Source organism: Poecilia reticulata, chromosome 20 (assembly GCF_904066995.2).
Source record: "Poecilia reticulata chromosome 20, P_reticulata-male-v2, whole genome shotgun sequence".
Classification (NCBI taxonomy): domain Eukaryota; kingdom Metazoa; phylum Chordata; class Actinopteri; order Cyprinodontiformes; family Poeciliidae; genus Poecilia; species Poecilia reticulata.
The window spans coordinates 2,385,265-2,406,106 of NC_088849.1; the positions used below are offsets into that span (position 1 = coordinate 2,385,265).

The 20,842-nt window shown below is 36.2% G+C and overlaps 1 protein-coding gene and 2 long non-coding RNA genes across 7 annotated transcripts in view; 2 read left to right on the plus strand and 1 right to left on the minus strand.

Moving 5' to 3' along the window:
* Window positions 1-20,842, plus strand: part of lancl2 (LanC lantibiotic synthetase component C-like 2 (bacterial)) — a 59,100-nt gene that overhangs the window by 14,813 nt on the left and 23,445 nt on the right. For all 4 annotated transcript variants that reach the window (XR_014085243.1, XR_014085244.1, XR_014085242.1 and 1 more), the window contains exons 3-4: window positions 17,987-18,104; window positions 19,293-19,500. Coding sequence is in view for 1 of the 4 variants with exons in the window: in XM_081601336.1 (XP_081457462.1) it covers window positions 17,987-18,104; window positions 19,293-19,500 (326 nt within the window). In the remaining 3 variants the exon portion in view is untranslated. The remainder of the gene's footprint in view (window positions 1-17,986; window positions 18,105-19,292; window positions 19,501-20,842) is intronic.
* Window positions 283-6,946, plus strand: LOC103482410 (uncharacterized). Its single transcript, XR_536462.3, has 3 exons — window positions 283-6,094; window positions 6,182-6,299; window positions 6,436-6,946. It is a non-coding gene; the product is annotated as an uncharacterized LOC103482410 (long non-coding RNA).
* Window positions 14,592-17,037, minus strand: LOC145549324 (uncharacterized). Of its 2 annotated transcripts, none has more exons than XR_014085249.1 (3): window positions 15,790-17,037; window positions 15,183-15,297; window positions 14,592-15,085 (listed from the first exon to the last, which is right to left on the minus strand). It is a non-coding gene; the product is annotated as an uncharacterized LOC145549324 (long non-coding RNA). The 2 variants fall into 2 exon arrangements; XR_014085248.1 differs by having other exon boundaries at window positions 14,592-15,088.

Below are 20,842 nucleotides of genomic sequence, written 5' to 3' on the forward strand. Positions count from 1 at the left end.
ATACGGACGAGTGAATAATAATACGGAGGAGTGAATAATAATACGGACGAGGGAATAATAATACGGACGAGTGAATAATAATACGGTGGAGTGAATAATAATACGGAGGAGTGAATAATAATACGGAGGAGTGAATAATAAAACAGCGAGGAAATAATAAATAAATACATCAAGAAATAAATACAGAAATAAATACGGTGAGGAAATAATAAATAAAAAATGTCTATTTTTCTTGATGGAAAGTCATGTGTATGGAGAAATAAAGAAAATATATAGTATATATATTTATTCTTTTATTTATTATTATGTCAGTTTTGGTCCTCCATATGTATGTACAAAGTGAATACATTTTGTTTAATTAAACAATATTCAAAATAGATTTGCAAAAAGAGAGAGCAATTATAACTTCCGAGGAATTGGGAACCTATTTTCTCTATGTGAGGGTAGGTATAAGTTTATGCTTCTTTCTGCTCCTTTCATTCATAATTTGTTTTAGTTGTTACATGTTATTCATATTTATAGAGAGTGACACAAAGCTTATGAAATAAACATTCTTTGTTAAATCTTTATAGTTGCAGTTTTGAGATCAGATCCAGTATTTTGCTAATGATTCTCTAATGACACCCATATTTAATTTAATAGGGTTGATTATGATAATCTACACTCAAACACTAGACAGAGTGCAGTCAGTAAGGTGTGGAAGTTGTCTGCATGACAGGAAAAGCTGCATGATTCCCAGATGATTCAAACCCTCCTCTTCTTTCCTATTTTTACATGTTGCATTTGTAAAACCAATCAACAATCTCTAGCATCAGGTAACTGATGTGTTGTTGACTTTTGTTTTAATTGCTAAGGGATCTGGTTTGGAACATTAGATTTTAGTTTGTTTTTTGGAAAATTAAAAAAATGGTAGAATATTCTGGCTCAAAACTTTTTTAATATATAAATGAAGATAAACTACTTCCAACTTTGATTCCAACTGTTCTTTGCTTGGGTTAGAAAAGTAGGTGATTTGTGGTGTATAGGTCTTTAAATTATTAACTAAATAACTACGATGGATGTGATCAAATTTACCCACCTTCGGGTATATTTAACAATAAAACCTGACTTTTTCACTTGCAAAAATTATGAAAAAGAATAAGAATATAAATTCCTTCCTATTAGCATTACATAATAAATAAGAATCTCACAACTGCAACCAGAAACAGCAATGGGAATGGTTTTAAAGGGACAGTGCAGCCAGTAGCTGATTATATCAATGTTTATGCATTCATAAACATAGATATCACACAGCAGTGCAGATAATGGAAGTTATAATGGATGTCACCGTTAATGGACCGATGTAAAAGTTCTTCAGAGCTCACAGCATCACCACAATCTCATATTAACACTGACAAAGCTGATAAAAGGAAAGCCCAGCTAGCAGCAGCGGCCTTTAGTGGAGCACTGACTCCACTAAAGTCAATGCTCCACATCTTCTGGATGTGGAGTCACAAATGGCTGTAAATTTACATCGGAATTCCAGCAGTAAGATACTGTTATTCCAAAATACGGTAGGATATTGTCAATTTGATGTCTTCTTCGGTTGTCACAATCAAGACTGACGACTGGCAGTAAACTACTGCAAAATAATTGTACAATACAGTTTTTTTTCCTAGGCAAGATATTTTACTTGTATTTGCATCTTAGAGAACCAGCATTTAAATACAATATTAAACGGAAAGGAAAAAATACTTTCCATAATAAATCTTTTAGGGAATGATTCGAAATCTACAGAGCATAATCAAAAATGTTAGATCACCAGTGTTGGTGTTGTATGTTAAAAATACAATGTTAACAGGGTTTCCCCCAGAAAACTTGCTAAGCTCAGTGATCGGGGCGCCGAGGCGGTCCACTGGCGGTCCACCGTGTTTTTGTATTAAAAGATGTTAAGTAGACAATAAAAGTAAAAATATCACTGGGTTAATTATATGTTATGGAAAAACATCGTCAGTGAACTGCTATATAAACCCACAACTAGCCGTAAAACAACTAATCAAAAAATACAATTAAAATGAATATCAATTATGTCCACTTCTGTTGAATCCAAATTAAGTCAGCGGCTCCATCAGGCCCCCCAGAGCTTCAGGGGCCCCATAAATGCTAATATTTTAACATAGACCACAGATATATAAATGTAGCATTTGTTTATTGAGATTATCATTGCTGCTAAATTTGACATAATGGTTTCAGCATATATAAATTAAAATACTTATATGTAATATGTAAGATTTTAAGGAGCTGGCAAGTTTACTTTGTAGAAGTTCAAAGAACAATATTCATAGTCAGATTGGTTTGTTACCACAGCTACAATCTGATGCTGTGAGTTTAATCTTTGAGTTTCAGCTCCGTTTGTTCACAAATACAAATTAGTAAACTACAGTTATAATTTATTGCTTTTTAGGTTTGCCAGTTAAACTACTCCCCCTGTCCTAGATTTCACTAAATCTAACACAGAAGCTGTTAGAGGTGCTGATGTTTTTAGCAACAAAAGGGGCCCCTAAATCAGATTCTGCTCCATACACCCTTGGACAGACCCTGCATGATGTGGTAATCCGCTATACTACAGAGAGGAGCAACAAATGGGAGATTTCATTCAATGCTGCTAATGTGGCTATAGTAGCTCTTTCATTTCGTGTCTGTTGAATTTTTAACAAGGGGACACAGAAACTATTTTGGTTGGTCGAGTTTCTGGACGAGTTTTTCAGATATCCGGTCTCCGCGCGCATTAACTCTTGACTAAGTGGGCAAAACATTTGATACGGTTTGGTGCTTAGTGTAACCGGAAAAATAATACTAGTAATAATAATAAAATAATATAAAATCAGCGTGATGCGTGACTGCGAGGAGAGCGCGAAAGCTCCTCACCGGGTTAAACCTGCACGATGAGTGATTAGCGCTGGGTCGTTAACCACTAACGCACCGGCTAACCGGAAACACAGACCTAAACTTTACAGGGAAGACAGGGCCAAACGCTGAGCAGCGTGTTGAGATGTAAACGCCGCATAATGTTTTGTTCACAAATATACATCATTCTCACCTCAAAGCACCTCTGAAAGCGCAACAAGTTATTCCTGCGGTTCACGCAGAGCTGCGCAACCAGAGCTAATCAGAGCTAACGCGGTGGGTTTAAACTCTTACCTTAATCAATAACTCCTCATAACTAATCATAATTCCTCACAGGGGGTTGATGTAAATATCCATAGCGGTCAGCCTGTGTCCAGTTCGAGTGAAAGGAGGAACGTGGGATCCGCGCTGAGGTTAACTTTAGACATCCAGCTGCTGCAGCGCGCGAGGCAACGCGCAACTATAAACATATCTTCTATAAACATATCTTTTAGGAATAAATCTGCTCTGATAGTGAAACACTCGGAGCAACAGAAACACTTGCAATCCGGCTTAAAAAAAAGGTGATTATTTTATTTTATTTTCCTAAAAAATAAAAATAAAAACAAGAAAGGCTTAGCCTGGCGGTGGCGCTAGTAAAGCATGACGGGCCGCCAGGCCTATAATACACTGGGGGAAACCCTGGTTAATTAAACACTTGTTTAGTCAAATGTAAAGATAGGTTAGTCAGTTTCCCTAAAAAGATGGCGTTTGCTAAAGAGTTGTTCCCACAATCGTAACGTATCTGTGACGTCACGTGTTTTCCCGGGAGACAGCAGTATGGCGTCTTGTCTGGAGCTTGTCATAACAAGGTAAGTTCCCCAAATCTATTAAAACATGGTCTTTATGTTCTCTCTTTAATGTATTTAATGTGTGTAATGTATTGTCTCAATGTTTGTAACTCCCTGGCGCACATTATACCACAATGTATGCTGCGTTTACATACATTTAAAGATCTATTTAAAAAAAAAAAACAAGGTAAGTTCCATGTTAAGACCATCATGTTTTTGATTTGGATTATTTTTTATGAATGCATTAACTTTCTGTTTGCGCAACTTATGCTTATTTGTTTGGATATCGCGGTACGACTGTTCAGTACAGGGGTGCCCAAGTCCAGTCCTTGAGAGCTGCCATCCTGCAACTTTCAGATGCTTCCCTGCACCAATTAACACACCTGAATTAAATGAAAGGCTGGTGATCAGGTCTGTTCAGAACTGATCCTGGTCTGTTGGAGTAAAGATGCATCAAAAAGTTGCAGGACGGTTGTTACGACTGGCTCAATGTCATAACAAAACGGGAGACCATGCTGGGGTTAAAGTGTAGAAAAAGGAATATTTATTAACAAAAACAACAATGGATTGTGGATATCAGTGGTGTAATGCAAATGCTTGGATGTGTTGTATGAGTGCATATGGAAGTGTAGAAGTGCCAAAACAAAGACAAACGCAAATGTGCAAAATCTGCCTGGCAACAAAACACCACAAGCGTCAAGCGGCAGAGTGGACGCTGAAGGCGACCCAGAAGATGGAGACAGCCAGGTTTAAGTACTCTGCACTCCCAATCAACCTGATCAGCAGCACCTGTAAAGGGGAGGAGCACAAGGACAGACAAAAGCAACACCTGCAGCCCAGCCCTTAAGGCCTAGGGCCGTAACAACGGTAGCTCTTGAGGACTGGACGTGAGCACCCTTGGTTTATTATTTTTGTTAGCAGCTAAAGCTAGCCAAGCAGGTGTAGCACGGGGTGTCAGGTGGTTAAACGAACATTAAAACTGTCAGAAAGGCCGTTTGAGTTAACAGTATTTAGCTGCGGAGTTGTTTTCTTGAAGTTTTCGGTTATAGACGGCATAATGGGGAGAGTGGCTGTGCTGGACCGGTGATTTGATCTATGCAATCAAAGCTAAACCAAAATGTTTTTGTCTCTATAAATAATAACAATAATAAACAATGAGATATTGGCTGCCTCTTTTTTCTTCATTAGTACGTCATGTTGTTGACTGAAACCTGTTATGATGACTTTAACACATTTCTTCTGGCAGGTTGTCAGAAGAAATGCTGTCCAGAATGTTTTTATAAGCTGACTAATTTCTATAATGCTTAATGTCTGAGTTGTGTTCATGTTAATTGGGTGATTCTTTTTTTGTGGCAACATTCCATGTCCCCATGTTTTGCTTACAATTATTTTTTGTAAAATGTGCAAAATATTTACAACAAAGTATTTTAATTATACATTTAGATGTTTGCCATTATTGAAATATAAATGAAATGCCTTTTAAATATTATTTTGTTCTTTACACACCTTTTTGGTGACTGACATGTTAAATTTCATGTGTCCTCAGTGCAGTGTAATAGACTTCCTCATGAAATTTAAACTATAAAATATATATACATTTATGTTTTTCTTCAATAAGTGGATTGGCTGGACTAAACCTTATTTTAATATGCAATTTAATCTACTGAAACCATTTTCCCATTTGATATTTTCTTCATATTATACATGTCCCAGTACTAACTTTCCACCCTGTTATGATGTTTCATTTCTGCCTTCAAAAAGTCTAAAATTCCATAAAAACCATTTAATGTAAGTGACATCAGTTGGTTTTGATGTGAATTCAACCATGAAAAACAAAGTAAGCTTCAACTGTCACTATCTCTGTACTTTTTTTTAGCTTAAATATGTTAAACCTGTATTTGTAAAGCTTAAAGTTCCACCCTGTTATGAAAGATTGTGAAAAATGTTTATTCAGTAGAATTAAAAAAACGAATATTATATTTAGTCATTAAAGGTTTGTTATTCTGTTGAAGTTTAGCTAGCTAAAATTGAAATGTTTAACTATTTGTGGTCTGTATGTAAATGTTCATAACAGGGTGGAACACATTCAGAGACAATGGTGAAAAAAAACACATGTAATTATTAATTTATCCAATCCTGACCTTGCCCATTATTAATTTCTTATTGTTAAACATGTCAGTGTTGTAACAAAATATTTAAAACTTAAAACATTAATACTTTTTTTTTTCAAAAATCCTGAGGCCGAAATGTTGCCGCAAAAAAAGAATCACCCAATTTCTCTGACATTTTCATGCTTTATGTTGTAGGTGATGAAAAATGATCTCCAGGGTAAACCGGACAAAGTATTTTGAATGACTGTGATGGTGACACACACACAGGTGGGTCTGGTTAGTTTTGCTCATTTCTCTTTAAAATGTTTATTTATTATCCTAATGTGTCTGCTATTTATGCTGTTGTTCCTCCAGGCTGGGAAAACCAGGCATTCTTCTGTTGGTTCATGTGCTTCGTCCTACATCCAAAGGCCACAGAAGAATCAAAAACAGCTCATGTCAAACTGTGGACCATGTTTTCAGATATGTGCAGGTATGTGGTTATTCTAATGATCCTACTTCTTTGTAGAAGCACTTTCTCATTGGCTTTTATTGCTATCTGAATGTAGCTGTGCTGCTAAATATATTTAATAATTTTTATTATTTGTCTTCTTATCATTATGTCAAAGATGCAAGCCAGTGTTGAAGCCTTCCTCATTCCCGTGAAACCAGGACAACCCTTCCTCCTGCATGTTGGTGAAAACAAGAGCAGCACCAAAGACACTTCGCCATCAGTGATCACAAGATCATCCAAGTTAGCTTTTGATGAACTTTCAAAGCACACTTCACTTTCAGTGCAAAGTACCATGAATTCCTCTACAACTTCTGTAAATTAATCCAGCCTACAGTTTTCAACATTGATGTGACTTGCACGACAATTGAGGAGTTTAAGAACAGGTTTTGCAAGAACTGTGTTTTTATGTTCATAGGATTGTAGAAATTAATGAGTTAAACCCAGTTTATGTTGTTGTAAACTGAAAGTCTTCCATTTTTATTCCAGTGTTAGTGACTTTGAAGGCCTATTTTTTACCAGTTCTCTGAGGAATGGTTTTGTGTTATTCATTTTGAATGTTTGAATATACTGGAAATATATGTGGTTTGAGGCATAGTGGTGCCTTTAAATAAAAATTCTGTTCTGAAGCTTGCTTATCGCATCCTCTTTTGTGTTATGTGAAGTTCTGATTATGCAGATTATACATTTTAGAACCGCACCAATTGTAGCACTTCTAAGAAGCCTACAGTGGGTCTGGTATTAATGTTCTATCCTAAAACTAAGACTGTAATTTAAAAAGTAGCATCACAGTTTTCTTGGCAGTAGCTTACTCATAAAGTGAATGCAGTAGTAAGACTAAATTTACAGTAAAAATACTGGAACGCCAGTATTTGAAGGTATATTTACTTTCACCACTGTATTTTACAGTGGCCAACAGGTACAAACACCCAGCAAAGACGAGAAAAACACATGCAACAAAAAAGAGATGCAAACAAAAAATTTTGAAAACAGAAGTGATCCAGACCACTAGGGAGTTGAACAAAGAACAACTGTGTCTGAAGTCAGGTTTTGCATCTTTGGGTCCTCAACGACCGGAAGAGAGAAGCTGTAGCTTTCAGCTAGTTGCTTAGCCTCTACCGTGGCGTTATGTTGCTTAGCAACCGTGACAATGTGAATCACATGGCGGCGAAGGAAAAAAAAAACGGACTCAAAGTATGGTTTTTTTCTCCTGATTTCTCCATTACTCTTCACCTTTTGTAATAAAGGCTGTTGCATATTTAAAAAAATCTTAGTCTGATTCTAAAATGTTCAAACACGTATAGCACATTTACACAAGAAATGTAAGGAAAGTATCCCTTTTCAAATACTCTGCAAATCTCAGGTAAGACAATACAGTTTAATCAAACTATTGTGTTTTTAGGCTTAACTTTAATCCGGTGTTTCTCAATCTTTTTTAGGCCCAGCGCCCCCCCAGCCTTTATCCAGGTCCCTCACCGCCCCCCACCAAAGAATTTGTAGGCTACTTTGCACTGACCATTATTTTATCATTAATATTACTATCACTGTTGTAGATATTTTGATTTTTATACTTGCTTCTGTATTTATCATCAAAAATAATTTCCCAGAGAACAAAAAAGCCATGGGAATAGAAATTATTTTCACAGGTGTCTATGAAAAATGCAATGAACATTCAAGTTAAAATTGGTAATAGCCAATCAGAGTGGAAAAAATATTCTTATTTTGTGCCATTTTCTAGTTGTTAAATATTCCACAAAATGACCAGATAAAAGATGTTCAACATGCCAGTTTAAACTTTGAACTATTTGCAAAACGACTGAGCTCTGCAACATTAAAACATGGATAGAACTGTAACTACATTAATCATAGCTCTTCTTCTCTTCAGTGTCTGTCGGTTTCTGGTGGTGCAGCTCTGTGCTGCCTTCAGGAGAATGGGACATCAGAGTATCATCCATAAAACTTCACCCACATGGCATTTATTGTGCAAACCAGAGCTTTCAGTGGAAAAACAAAAGTTCCAGGTCCTTTTAATGCCATACAAATATGAGACAGAAACATGGATTATATCTTTATATAGACCTGTCTATTGATTTATAGATTTATTAATCTATAATCTTTTACTGGACAGAAATTACAAAGAACAAATCTGGTTCTTAATCAAATCCTAATGAGTCAAATTGAAAGTGTCATGGAGTCATCAGCCTCATGACATTAACACTGACATGAAAAATAATATTGAAGAAATAAATATATCAAATCTAATTTAAAACATAATTAAATTAAAAACATAAATAAGTGATCAGTTCTTTACTGTTATGGTCTGTAAGATATATTTATTCTCAGTACTAGATGTGGTCTCAACAAACCCATGGCACTTCAACAATATTATTTTGCCTTTTATCTGGAAATAGTGTGTTTATTCTTGCCATACAGTCTCTGTACTAATTCTTGCTCGAAAGGTCTTGTCATACCAGTTTATTCCTCTGTACTTACTTTAGTTTCTTAGTTTATTCTTGCATTTTGTTATTCATTTATTTCCATTTAGTTTTATTTGATTAGTATTATCCTCTCTTGGTTTATTGCTATGTCCACTTTAGTTTCTTTTCTGTTGCTACATTTATTTTATAGTTTATTGACGCTCATCATCATCAGTAATCTCATCACCTGCTGCGCCGCCTAATCGTCATGTGTTTCACATCATGTGTTGATTTTTCACTGTTCAGCGTCGGATTCTCTGTTTTTATGCCATAATCCACATCTAGTTCGTCACTCCGTTTTATGTCCCGCTTCTCCTGTTTCAGAGTTTTGCGCAATGTGCGCGTCTTTTTTTTAAAGCCCCTAAGGTGCAGGGCGGTCGGTAAACGTATCGATGGGGAAAAGGCAGACTGACAGAAACCTTTTAAAACAACGGAAACAATTTCTGCATTCTGATTATTGAAATTTAAAAGTGCTGTGTTGTTCCATCACCCCCGTTTCATACCGGACCACTTACAGCACCGTGTTAACGCTATAAAATGAACGCTCTCTATCGTGGTATCACCCATGGAGGGATTTCTTTATTTAAATGGGTTCATTTTTCAGAGGGATACACAGTGAGGGTGTCGTGATTTTAGCTACGTGATTTTAGAGAACGGAGCTGCACCAAGAAGCTAACAGAAGCTAACAAACACTGAATAGAAGAAGAGCTGCCATCGATACAGTTGCAGCCAAGCATGTTTTAATGTTACACAATACAGTTTTACCAAGTTGCTCAAAGTCTAAACTGGCATTGTTGTGCATTTAAGGTGTAAAGTTTACCTTCGACCAAACGCCCCCCAAAGGCATCCCAGCGCCCCCCTTTTGTAAAAATGTCCGCCAGCGCCCCCTGCCGTACTCTGAACGCCCGCTGGGGGGCGGTACCACCCACGTTGAGAACCGCTACTTTAATCAGTCAAACCGATTTGCTCAGGAATAAATTAAATATTTGAGTGAACCAAAATATTACAACTTGATGTTACCTGGCTTAATATCTGTTTAACTAACTGTCATTTGGGAAAGCTCAAATGAATCAGGTGTACTCCCGTGGTATACTAAACCTTGACCAGCTGGCAGCAGGCGAGGGGAGCTGGGTGTTAATACAGCGGGAGAAGACGTTTCCGAAAACGTTGGACCAATATTGCAATTAGGTGATGCACTGATGAACCGAGCAGAAATGTGAGATTTATCTACATTCTCGCCTACAAACATTGTTTAAATCATGCTGTGTCACGGCTGCTAAGCAACATAACGCCGAGGTGGAGGCTAGGCAGCTAGCTGAAGGCTACAGCTTCTCTGCAATGCTCTCTGCCTTCGCAGGACCCCTCTTCCGTAAACCGGGTCGTTTCTCAAGCCCATGAAAGAATAAGCTTGAAAGGATGCAGACCCTGAATTCGGGCACAAAGCTCTAGTGGTCTGGAACACTTATTTTTATAAAGGAGAGTAAAAAGACAGAGAGTAAAAAGGTGCGACTGGTTTAGAGTTGATCACCTCTTCAGGTTGTTTTACCTTTGCTGTGGCTCATCACAGCCGCTGCAGTTTCTGAATGTTCAATAAACGACAAACTTGGACTAATTACCTCGTTCTTTGTGAGAATACATCATTTACAACAAACATCAAACACGGTAAATATGTTTAATTAAGTATTTAACAAATAAATGGCTTCTACCGCGATAATTATGTGAAATGTAATTGTCTAATATAAAAAAATAGTTTGGTGCTGTCAAAAAAATTTTTGCGTCTTATTTAGTGGAAATATTGATGTTGATGAGATTTTCTCCAAAATAATAACCTTTTTCAACCTTTATAGCTCCACTGTTGAAAATGAGGCTCTAACATTTACAAATGACAGTGAAATAAAATCCAGTCCAACATCTGGTTTGAGGCGATTCCTCTGGAACCTGTTGGAGGAAAAATATCCCAACTTCAGAAGATGAGCTTTAACCTAACAGAGCTCTGTGGTTCCTCCTATGAGTATGAGAGTCGGGGTGAGGATGCGCCATGTTAGGAAGAGAAGTGGATGCTACAGAACAAACAGGTCAGGATGCTAGGCTACTGATTATCCCTCAGTTTGGACACAGGATCAATAGAACCAGTTTAAAAGCTAAACTGAATGGTTATATGCCAGCCATGGAAAAATTGGATGTACTCCATGCCATGATGTTCAGGATTTAGGTCTCATGGCATCTCAAGGTGTCAATATTGCAGCCAGTGGGTTGAGGGAAATACAGCTCCATTCTGTAACAATGCAAGAGCTACCAGCTTTTATAGCTTTGCAAAAAAATTTATCAGCACAGAAACTCCAAAGCAATATATAATTTTTTTTGTCTTTTTTTTATCATAGTACCTCCAAGAATTTAAAGCTACTTTCACCACTGCATGTAATGGACCTGTCATGTGGGCGGGGGATCAGGGGAGCGGAAGGACCAGGACCGATGCTGATCTGACAGAACACCAGAAGAACGGAGAGTTCAGTGTGTGTTAGCAGTGAAGCCATAGACATAATATAAGAGTAGACGCCTCATGGACCGCTCTCGACGAGATTTAGGGCGGCCATCTTGGAGTGGTCCACCACTCCACTCAGCGTTATGTGTTTAGCAGGCACAATGACGTACAGTGCATTTAATCGATCATAACACGCTTTTTTGTTACTGGAAACCATATTCAAACATCTATCAAAGCATGTTTTTAATACATAGTTCAGCATATTTAAATATGCTTAGTGGCTATAACAATAGAATAGGAATGGAATATTCTGATATTGATGTATGATGAGCATATTACGAAGCACACAGTCGTTCATAATTTATTTAATAAATTATTTAGTAATATCAGTGCATATTTATATAACTATACAAACACAAATAAATAATGATTAATAATGACAGAAATAAATAATGATTAATACTGAATAATATATATTCTATGTATATATGTATACATATAAATATATGTATATGTTTTTCAGCCGACGATTTCATTTCTAGCTTCAGAGAGATTCAGCAGCTGAGATTGAGTTCAAAATCCGAAGCGAGATTCATCCATGCTGCAGTGAATCTGTCTCTCTTTAAAGATATCTCCCACTTCTTCCTCACATCGTGTCTTTAGGAAACCTTCAAAACAAAAATGGAAGATTTGGGTTGTATCTTATTTTTGACAGAGTGAAACAATTACATATAAATAATAGTCTTTACCACCTGTGTAAACTTTGCTGGTGAATGTTATAACACATAATATAAGTTTTATAATATATGTTACATTGTTTCATTTCTAATGTAGGCTCTTGTGTCAGATAATCTAAGCCAATGTTAGAGAATAATTATGTTTTTAGATTTACGGAATCTGTTAGCCTTCATAGCAGGGCTGAATCCCGTATTACACTAAGCACTATAGCTAATATTAGCTGGTATCTCGCCGGTGGACATAAATACAGTAAATTAATATTCTAATCACAAAATATACACAATAATATGTCCATCCTACTTGTGAAATGTTGTCTGTGGAGCCCTCACATCAATAGTCCATCGATCCGAACAACAATATCCCTCAATGCTGAGGCATCTTCTGCTGTTTTGATTGAGCAAAGTAGGAGGGACGACTGCTTCAAGATCGCCACCGTATTTCCTGCGCCGGAGCAGCCAATGCGGGGTCTACTCTTATATTATGTGTATGAGAGAAGCCATTCAGTTGAGTGTAACGATTTGTTAGAGGCAGCTCGCTCTTATTTCTAATAAACCCTGTTGGTGGTACTACATCTCGGGTGTGTTGGCGTCATTACAGTATTTACTTACAGTACACCACTTTAAAAGATAATTACAGGATTGAAAAGGTAAATGTCCAGTAAAATACTGGTATCTACAGACGCCAGCTTTTTTAAAAATATTTTACTGTTTTTTTTTGTTGTTTTTTTTTTTGAAAGAACGGTAAAACAAAACAAAAAACCTGGCGTCTGTAGCTACCAATATTTTATCAGCTATAGACGTCAGTATTTTACCATTCTTTCGAAAAAAACTGTAAACTACTGGCAGCTACAGATGCCAGAACTTTACCGTTCATTCACAGTATTTATGCCGTACTTGCATTGACGGTAATCTACTGTCAGGATTAATTACGGTACAGCTACTGTGCATTTGACTGTAAATTTACAGGATTATTTCTTAGAGTGTAGGAGTGGTGGGAATGAGATGTGATGTGCTTCACTGAAACGGACTTATTTCATAATTTCATAATTTTTATTTTCAGTCATTCTTTACGTCCACATCTAGCTGCTTCTGGTGCCATAATAAATCCTGTGGATTTAACAGCAACTGAGCAATCATCAATCACAATTCTTCCTTAAGTAAACGCCCCATTCTAGGTAGAATTGGTTTCCTGACAACAATGTGACTTTTAGGGATAGTCCCAAATTCAACAGGTTCTAGGGTTAGGTTCTTGACAAGGTCCATCCAGATGCTGTAATGTTATCCTTTCTGTTGACGCCGGAACCTGTTGTGAGCCAGGTGTGCCCATATTTCTCTCATCAGCCTCTTTTTGAGCTTAAGTTGAAGCATTGAGATGTCGATGTCATTTTTTATATCCTCTTTGTTCAATGCAAAAATATCTGGATTAGAAAATAAAATTGAAATTAAGTAGAAACTTGAGCAACCAAAGCTCGTTTTTAAAATTGAATGTAAAATTTGTAATTGTGTACTGTGTGCCCAGTTATTAGGCAAGTTGCATTTTAAAGAATGAAATGCTAATTGATCAGCTACATTGCTCTCAGAGATTTGTTTACTATGTCTAGTTCCATGGCTCTCCATTCAGTTTCTGACTACACATTAGTGGGCAAGTTAGTGTTCATTTTAATTTATCATATGATTAATTACTTGGTTATTGTGACAGGTTTTGTGTTGATCTCCTAAGGCCCCCCTCTTTAAAGAAATAGACATTAGCTGCTTTGTCTAAATCCAATAAGCATTTACTTTTATACACCTTTCAGTTGGAAAGTATGCGTAAAATATAAATTAACTGAAGTGCTCTGCTGCACTGCAAAAAGTCCCCTTTCAAAAACAAGAAAAAAAAGTACAAAAATAGGGTATAATTTTCTTAAAATAAGAAAAATTATCTGCCAACAGAACAAGAAAATTTATCTTGTCAAGATTTTCTAAAACAAGAAAAAATATCTTACCAAGATAAACCTACAATATCTTAAAATTAGTGTATTTTTACTTAAAACAAGCCAATTTTACTTATACGAGTAAGATATATTATCTTATTTTAAGAAAAATTATCTCAAGTAAAGAAAATGTTACTTGACACTGAATTTCTTAAAATAGCGTAAAATTTTCTTATTTTAAGAAAAATGTTCTATGTATTAAGAAAATAAATCTCATATATTCTATTTGTATTAGTAAAATTGGCTTGTTTTAAGTACAAATACACTAATTTTAAGATATTTGTAGGTTTATCTTGGTTAGATATTTTTTCTTGTTTTGGAAAATCTTGACAAGATAAATTTTCTTGTTCTGTTGGCAGATAATTTTTCTTATTTTAAGAAAATTATACCCTATTTTTGTACTTTTTTTTCTTGTTTTTGAAAGGGGACTTTTTGCAGTGTATACCTAAATCTAGTTTATTTTTATTGTTGCATAGGATTAAAATATATATTTTGTCACAGCTTTACTCAAGGTTCTTATGCTAAGACAAAAATCCAAAAATTGATCCTGTGAATACTGGAACAAGAGATGGTATTGGCTTGCTGAAATGAAGACATAAGTTCAATTACTTTTGACATCTTTATTACGTTTAAGTTTCACATAAACACAATAAAACATGACTACTGGTCAGAATTTAAAGTCTGGATGGGCATCTGATTCTGAAACAATCCTGTAAAATGACAGAACAATGACGATCTGACACATCTGCCGCACTCATAAGATGCACTAAGAGTCAAGCAAACCAAATTGTCCAAAGCAAAAAAAAAATCTTGGATTAGATGTCAACAATAGGAGCTTCCCCCGCAATGAACTTCTTCCAATCAGCCATAGCCTTTTATATGTGGAAGTCTTGCCTCAGTTACGGACGGCGTTCTCAAGACGTCTGTCAGCAGCACAGAGAGGAGTGGTCCCACACACGGATGCTGAAAGGTGTAGTAGCTATGATGTCCTCCTTTCAGAAGATCAGGGCAGGCAGGCAGGTTCCAATGGCCAGTAGAAAGTTGGTTTCACGATCACCACAGAGCTGAAAAGTGATCTTGTTTGAAGTTGTTGGGTCATCTGCTAATTGGAGCACAGACAGAAAAACAATCACAAAACAAACCACGTTTTAGGGACTAATCAGTGTAATGATGAATCAGTATCATAAATTTCTTACCTCAAGAATGTGAAGGATGCCGTCACTTGCATTTCCCAAAGTGACTTGTAGATGGTGCAATACGTGATTGGAGATGTGTCTGGCATAGGCTTCACCATGGCAACAGTTTGGTTTACTTGAAAAATAAAACAAGTCTTATTTTAGTTTATGTGCTCAATTACAATATTACATGAATTCAAGATGGCAAGACAGTCATTTTAATTAAATCAAACTAGGACTACTTAAATTCACCAATCAAAAATAGTGTTTAAAATATCCTGGTAACAGTGTGGAATATCTAACCTAGGCTTTTAGACTCATTGCATTTAAGTTTTTAAATTACAGCACATCAAACACCCTCAGTTAGTGAAATACTAGGCGGAATTTCCCTTTAACCATTTCCCGAATCATAAGCTACGAATGAGAAGCCACCTTAGCTATGTTAAAAAACGGAAGCTACCAGGAACTCGTGTCGATATTTTTAAGCCACAGCTATTGTGGTTAATAACTGTTCAAAGCTCATATTCACAAGAGCTGCTCTTTAACCGCGGATGAAAATTGGCATATCACGACATGCTAACTAGCTTCAGTTAGCTTATCTTAGAAAGACAGACAACTTTAAACTTACCTCTGAGTACAGCAGCTGTAGGGTCTATACACGTAAAAAAGTCCTCCATCTTCATTCATGTCCAACCGAGATTAGAGAATTTGCCAAAAGAAAATCTTATAAAAGTACAGTAGATAAAAGCTTAGTTAGGCTGTTACAACTGAATTAACGGTTAATCAGGGCAGTTAAATGATCTCTGGCGTTGCCGTTAGTGATGTGCGGATTGATACTGAAATATCGATTCTTCCGATACCAGAACTTAATTCTTTAAAATCTATTGTCAGATCCAAGGATCAATACTTTCAACACTTTAGTAATTTGAGATAATGTAGATTAACAAGAGCAAGTTAGAAAGTAACTAAATTATTGAGATCTTGCCGAAATGAAACGTTGTTAATGGGAACTACTTTTTCTTCCGCCTGGTGAGTATGTAATGTGTAAGGACGTAATGCCCAAGCGCAGCGTGCTGCTGACGCTCACTCACTCAGAAATGAACATGTTGACAGATTATTAAAAAAGTGACACGGAGCCATTTCAGCTGTCATTTTATAGTAGTTTTAATAATTAAACAAGGATGTGTTTAGTAGGGTTATTACTTTACTAATTTTCTTTTTTTTAGTTTGCAACTCCATTTTCATATGTTTTGTATATTTCTGCTGAATTAAAATAGCTTATAGTAAACGAGATTGTTCTCAATGTACTTCTGAGTTTAAAATGAGTGCATCAGAGTACATTGTGTTCTTTTTATGAAGCCAAGATATGGATTACATTTATTTTTTATTTAATTAAGAAACAAATTAATTGTCTTTTGCACAAAGTATGGGATCTGCATTGCCAATACCACCTTAAATTTTACTCGGTATCGGATCGGAAAGAAAATCTGTTGTATCGAACATTAATACTATCTCACTGACATTTTGGGCGCTTTTCCATTTGGATTGTATGATGTCATAAAAGGGGTTACAAACATGATGAATAAAATATTGTTCAAACTAATATTAGTAACTTATAAAGTAAGAATTTGAAATATAAACCAAAAGTTAAAATATTTATCATGACATTGAGCTAATCAATATTGTTGATTCTAATCTCATTGTGTGGAATACCAGCCATTTCAAATCACACATCAATAGAAATTTCATGACATGTCAGTAAGAGGTTGCATCAAGAAGATCAAATTAAGAAGGTCCTTAGCAGATGGAAACATGCCAAGAATTATCTTGATATATAAACTGATATTGTTTCTGAAATTGTTGTGTTAAATGTCAATCGTTTCAATATTAAATTATAATTTCCTGTACACTCTGCCAACTTATACAAGAATATAAGTTCATGGGTTTTTTTTAATTTTTCATTGACAATAACACAAAGGATTCCATTTGGACATAGTCTGTTTTAATTATCTGAATACATTTAATTAAGTATGTGATTTCGCTTTCTGTGCTTGAAATAAGAAATTTTTACTTATATAAAATAAGTTCTAGACTTGAAGTTTGATTGGTAAATATTGATATTCTAGATTCTAGCACATATTTACTCATAATAAGTAATATTTTCTTAACATTAAGCTTTTATATCTTACTGAGATAATTAAGTACAAAAACACTTAAAATAAGAAAAATATTCTTACATAAATCCCTCTTGGTGAGAAAAATTATCTTGTCAGAAAGAAAACAAGAAAAATCTCCTTAATTTAAGATATTTAATCTTACTAAGATTTCAGTTTTTGCAGTGTGCCTAGTAATGTGCACTCAGTGTAAAATTCTTATAATTTCACATTGGAAAACAGAGGAGAACCCATAATTGACCCTGATTGTGGGTGATCAGGAATCGGTTGAAATGTATCCACCACAAATGTATCTAGTGTCTCCACAAAGGTCTAATGATCAGCCACCTTCCCATGTTGCTCTGCCATGAGAGAGGACCGACTGACAGACCTCTCACCAGGTCACGTCTGCATGTGTGTGATTAACAACAGTCACCCCACTGTTGCCAACTTAGCAACTTTACCACTATAGGGTTAGCAACCTTTCAGACAAAAAAATCGGTGTTCTATAAAGTCAAAATCGGCAGGTCAGGTTTTTTAAAAGTTGATGATCGGCCAGAAAACTGCAGTCAGTGCACCTCTAGTGCTAAACAACTTATAAAACAAAAGTCATAACTGTATTGTACAATCCCTGTACTTGACAGTTTGCAGTATGTCTTTTCTTCTGCTTAGGTTAATGCAGCATTTCTAAGGAAGGTCCAGAGTAAGATCAAAGATCTCCTCCAGCAGATGGAAGAAGGCTTGAAGACTGCCGACCCCCATGACTTCAGCACTTACACTGGCTGGACAGGTCTGTGCCAGATGGGCTTCTTTCTGCCAGCAGCCAAAGAGGAGCTGTGGAGAAGAATAACATAGAACAATATATCCTAACCAGGAACAATCCCTGCCAGCTAACCTCCACGCCCACTGCAGCATTACATTTATTATTGAGAAATGCTGAATAATAATATTAATATTAATAATAATAATAATAATAATAATGACTTTTATTGATAATGCACTAAGCTTCTCCTGCTGAAGAGCACAACTCACCTTGAGGTAGTGGACTTGTGGAGCTGAGAAGGTCCATTCTCTGACTACTAAGCTCCCTCACTAACATTCTTTCTTGGCACAAAATCACAATAAGGAAATCAAATGACACAACTTTATATTCAGTACATTTTTGGTGGAAAGGCTATGTCATTATCTAAAGGTCAGACTAACTTTAGATCTCCAGGAAAAAAGTCAAGCTAACACAAGGTTTGAGACACAACCCAACAGAAGAAAAGCTTCTCCAACTCAGCTAATGAGTAATAAAACTTTTAATGACTTGTGAAAGACTATCTACACGAAAACATAATAGTAGAAGGAAACAGTTTGGCAGCAGCTGAATGTCACTTTCAGAGATTTTTTAGTAACAACAAACATGTTAAATTTGAGTTAAAAAAAAGTTCAAAGTACAGTCTGTGTATGCTTCCTAATACAAAATGAAACATTACTTTATCACCACAGAAATGTGAACAAATATCTGTTAGATAGTAATCATCCTGAAGCTCAGTGTTTTTTATTCAGGGCTTCATAGAGTCTTTCCTGCAAAATGAAAGGCTCCATTAAGCAACCTGTCTTATTTTTAGAATTTATTTCTTCATGCTTATAATAAAGTGAAGTGAACCACTACATCTTTGTTGAACTTATTTTATCTACATGTTTGATAGTAGCTGACCTGCAGGAGATTCTGCAGATTGCTTCACTAACGCTTGTTAAATAAAACTTTTTATTTCTTATATTAGTTGTTAAGGTCCCTTCATTAAAAAAATGGTGTTCCAAGCTTTTCTGCTTATCCTACGCCATATACTTTAATTCATAAGCAATGTTACTCCAACAAATAATTTTCTGTGCAGAAAGTTGTATGAGCTCCACAACCCATGCAGGTCAGAAGTGCATGATTATAATACTTTGCAATGTGTCAGCTGTAGAAAATGTTCTCCTGTCACTGCAGGCATTGCCTTATTGTACCTTCAGCTGCACCGCGTCTCCAGTGAGGCTTCCCACCTGCAGAGGGCATTGGACTACGTGAAGAGGGCCATGAGGATTTTGAATGGCCGCAAAGTGACTTTTCTGTGTGGCGATGCAGGACCTCTGGCTGTTGGTGCTGTGGTACACCACAAACTAAACAACAATACAGAGAGTAAAGACTGTGTGTCCAGGTGAGTAGTAGAGTATAGCTGCATTCACACCAGCCCTGTTTATTTCACTTTACTTAAACTCCTGTCAGTTTGCTGTTCCAAAAATAAATGGAAATATAAGCATACAAACACACAACTCTAGCGCTAGAGCAGGGGTGTCAAACTCATTTTTGTTTTGGGCCAAATCAAGATCATGAATGCTTTTAAAGGCCCAGTTGTGAAAGAATCTATTGATAAAACCTGTTCACAAAGTGTTGGAATATAAATGAATTCTTAAAATTAAATAATATTACTGAACATCTTTTCAGACCCTGCAGGCTTTTGTGATACGTTTTGTGCTTTTTTTTGCAAAAGTGGTACTAATTTGGAAATATTTTCGCTTATTTATGATGGTAAATAAACCGTCATAAATAAGCTATATAGATCATGGACTATAATCTGACAACAATTAAGGCTGAGACAGCTGTTTAGTATAAACCAGAAAGTTTTTGACGATTTTTGAGAAAAATCTGCAGTAAACCCCCAATTATGTTTTTAGCACTAAAAAGTGTGGGGATTTATTGATTTTGCATGAATTTCCACGCTATTTCTCAAGAAACTGATTGATACGGACTGATTGATATAATTTGGCAGTAAACAGATAAAAACTGCATTGATTTGATTGATAGCGCAATATTTTAGTACACTTGGTGTTTATTCTAGAATCTAGAGGGCCACATAAAAAGCTATATTGGGCTGGATTTGGCCCATGGGCCTTGACTTTGACACATGTGCGCTAGAGGGAGAAATGGCTCATGGTGTTTTGCCAAAGACATCATAGAAATTTAACAGAAACTAAGATCTGACACTACTTCATTTTTGCTTACATTTAGTAAAGAAAGAAGTTGTTCTCAATGTCTTCTTCAGAGGGTTTTGTGTCATTTTCTTCAGTGTCTCTTGATGCAGCGCCACCACTGGCGAGGGGGGGAACAGGTTGTTTGGGGCATATGGTTTGGTTGGTTTGACACAGTGCAGTGTAAAAGAACCACAGCAGCTGGAAATGTAGCAAGTTTTGTGATATTGGTCCTCAATCAAACTCAGTCTACTGGACTATCAGGTGGGAAAACACCTGATAGTCCGTTAAACTATCTATGTGACAGTTAACTATGTGGTGACTTTAATGAGCTGCATAATTTATCCACAACAGAAGTAATTTAATTTTCTCCTCATTATTTGCCTGCATTAAAATCTTTGCATATATTTTTGGAGTGGCTCTACTGGCCTTGATTTGAGAGTGATCAGACAGGACAGTAGATAATGAGAGAGGGAGATGACATGCAGTAAGGGTCATCAGGCTGGGAATTTAACCCGTGACAGCCGCGTC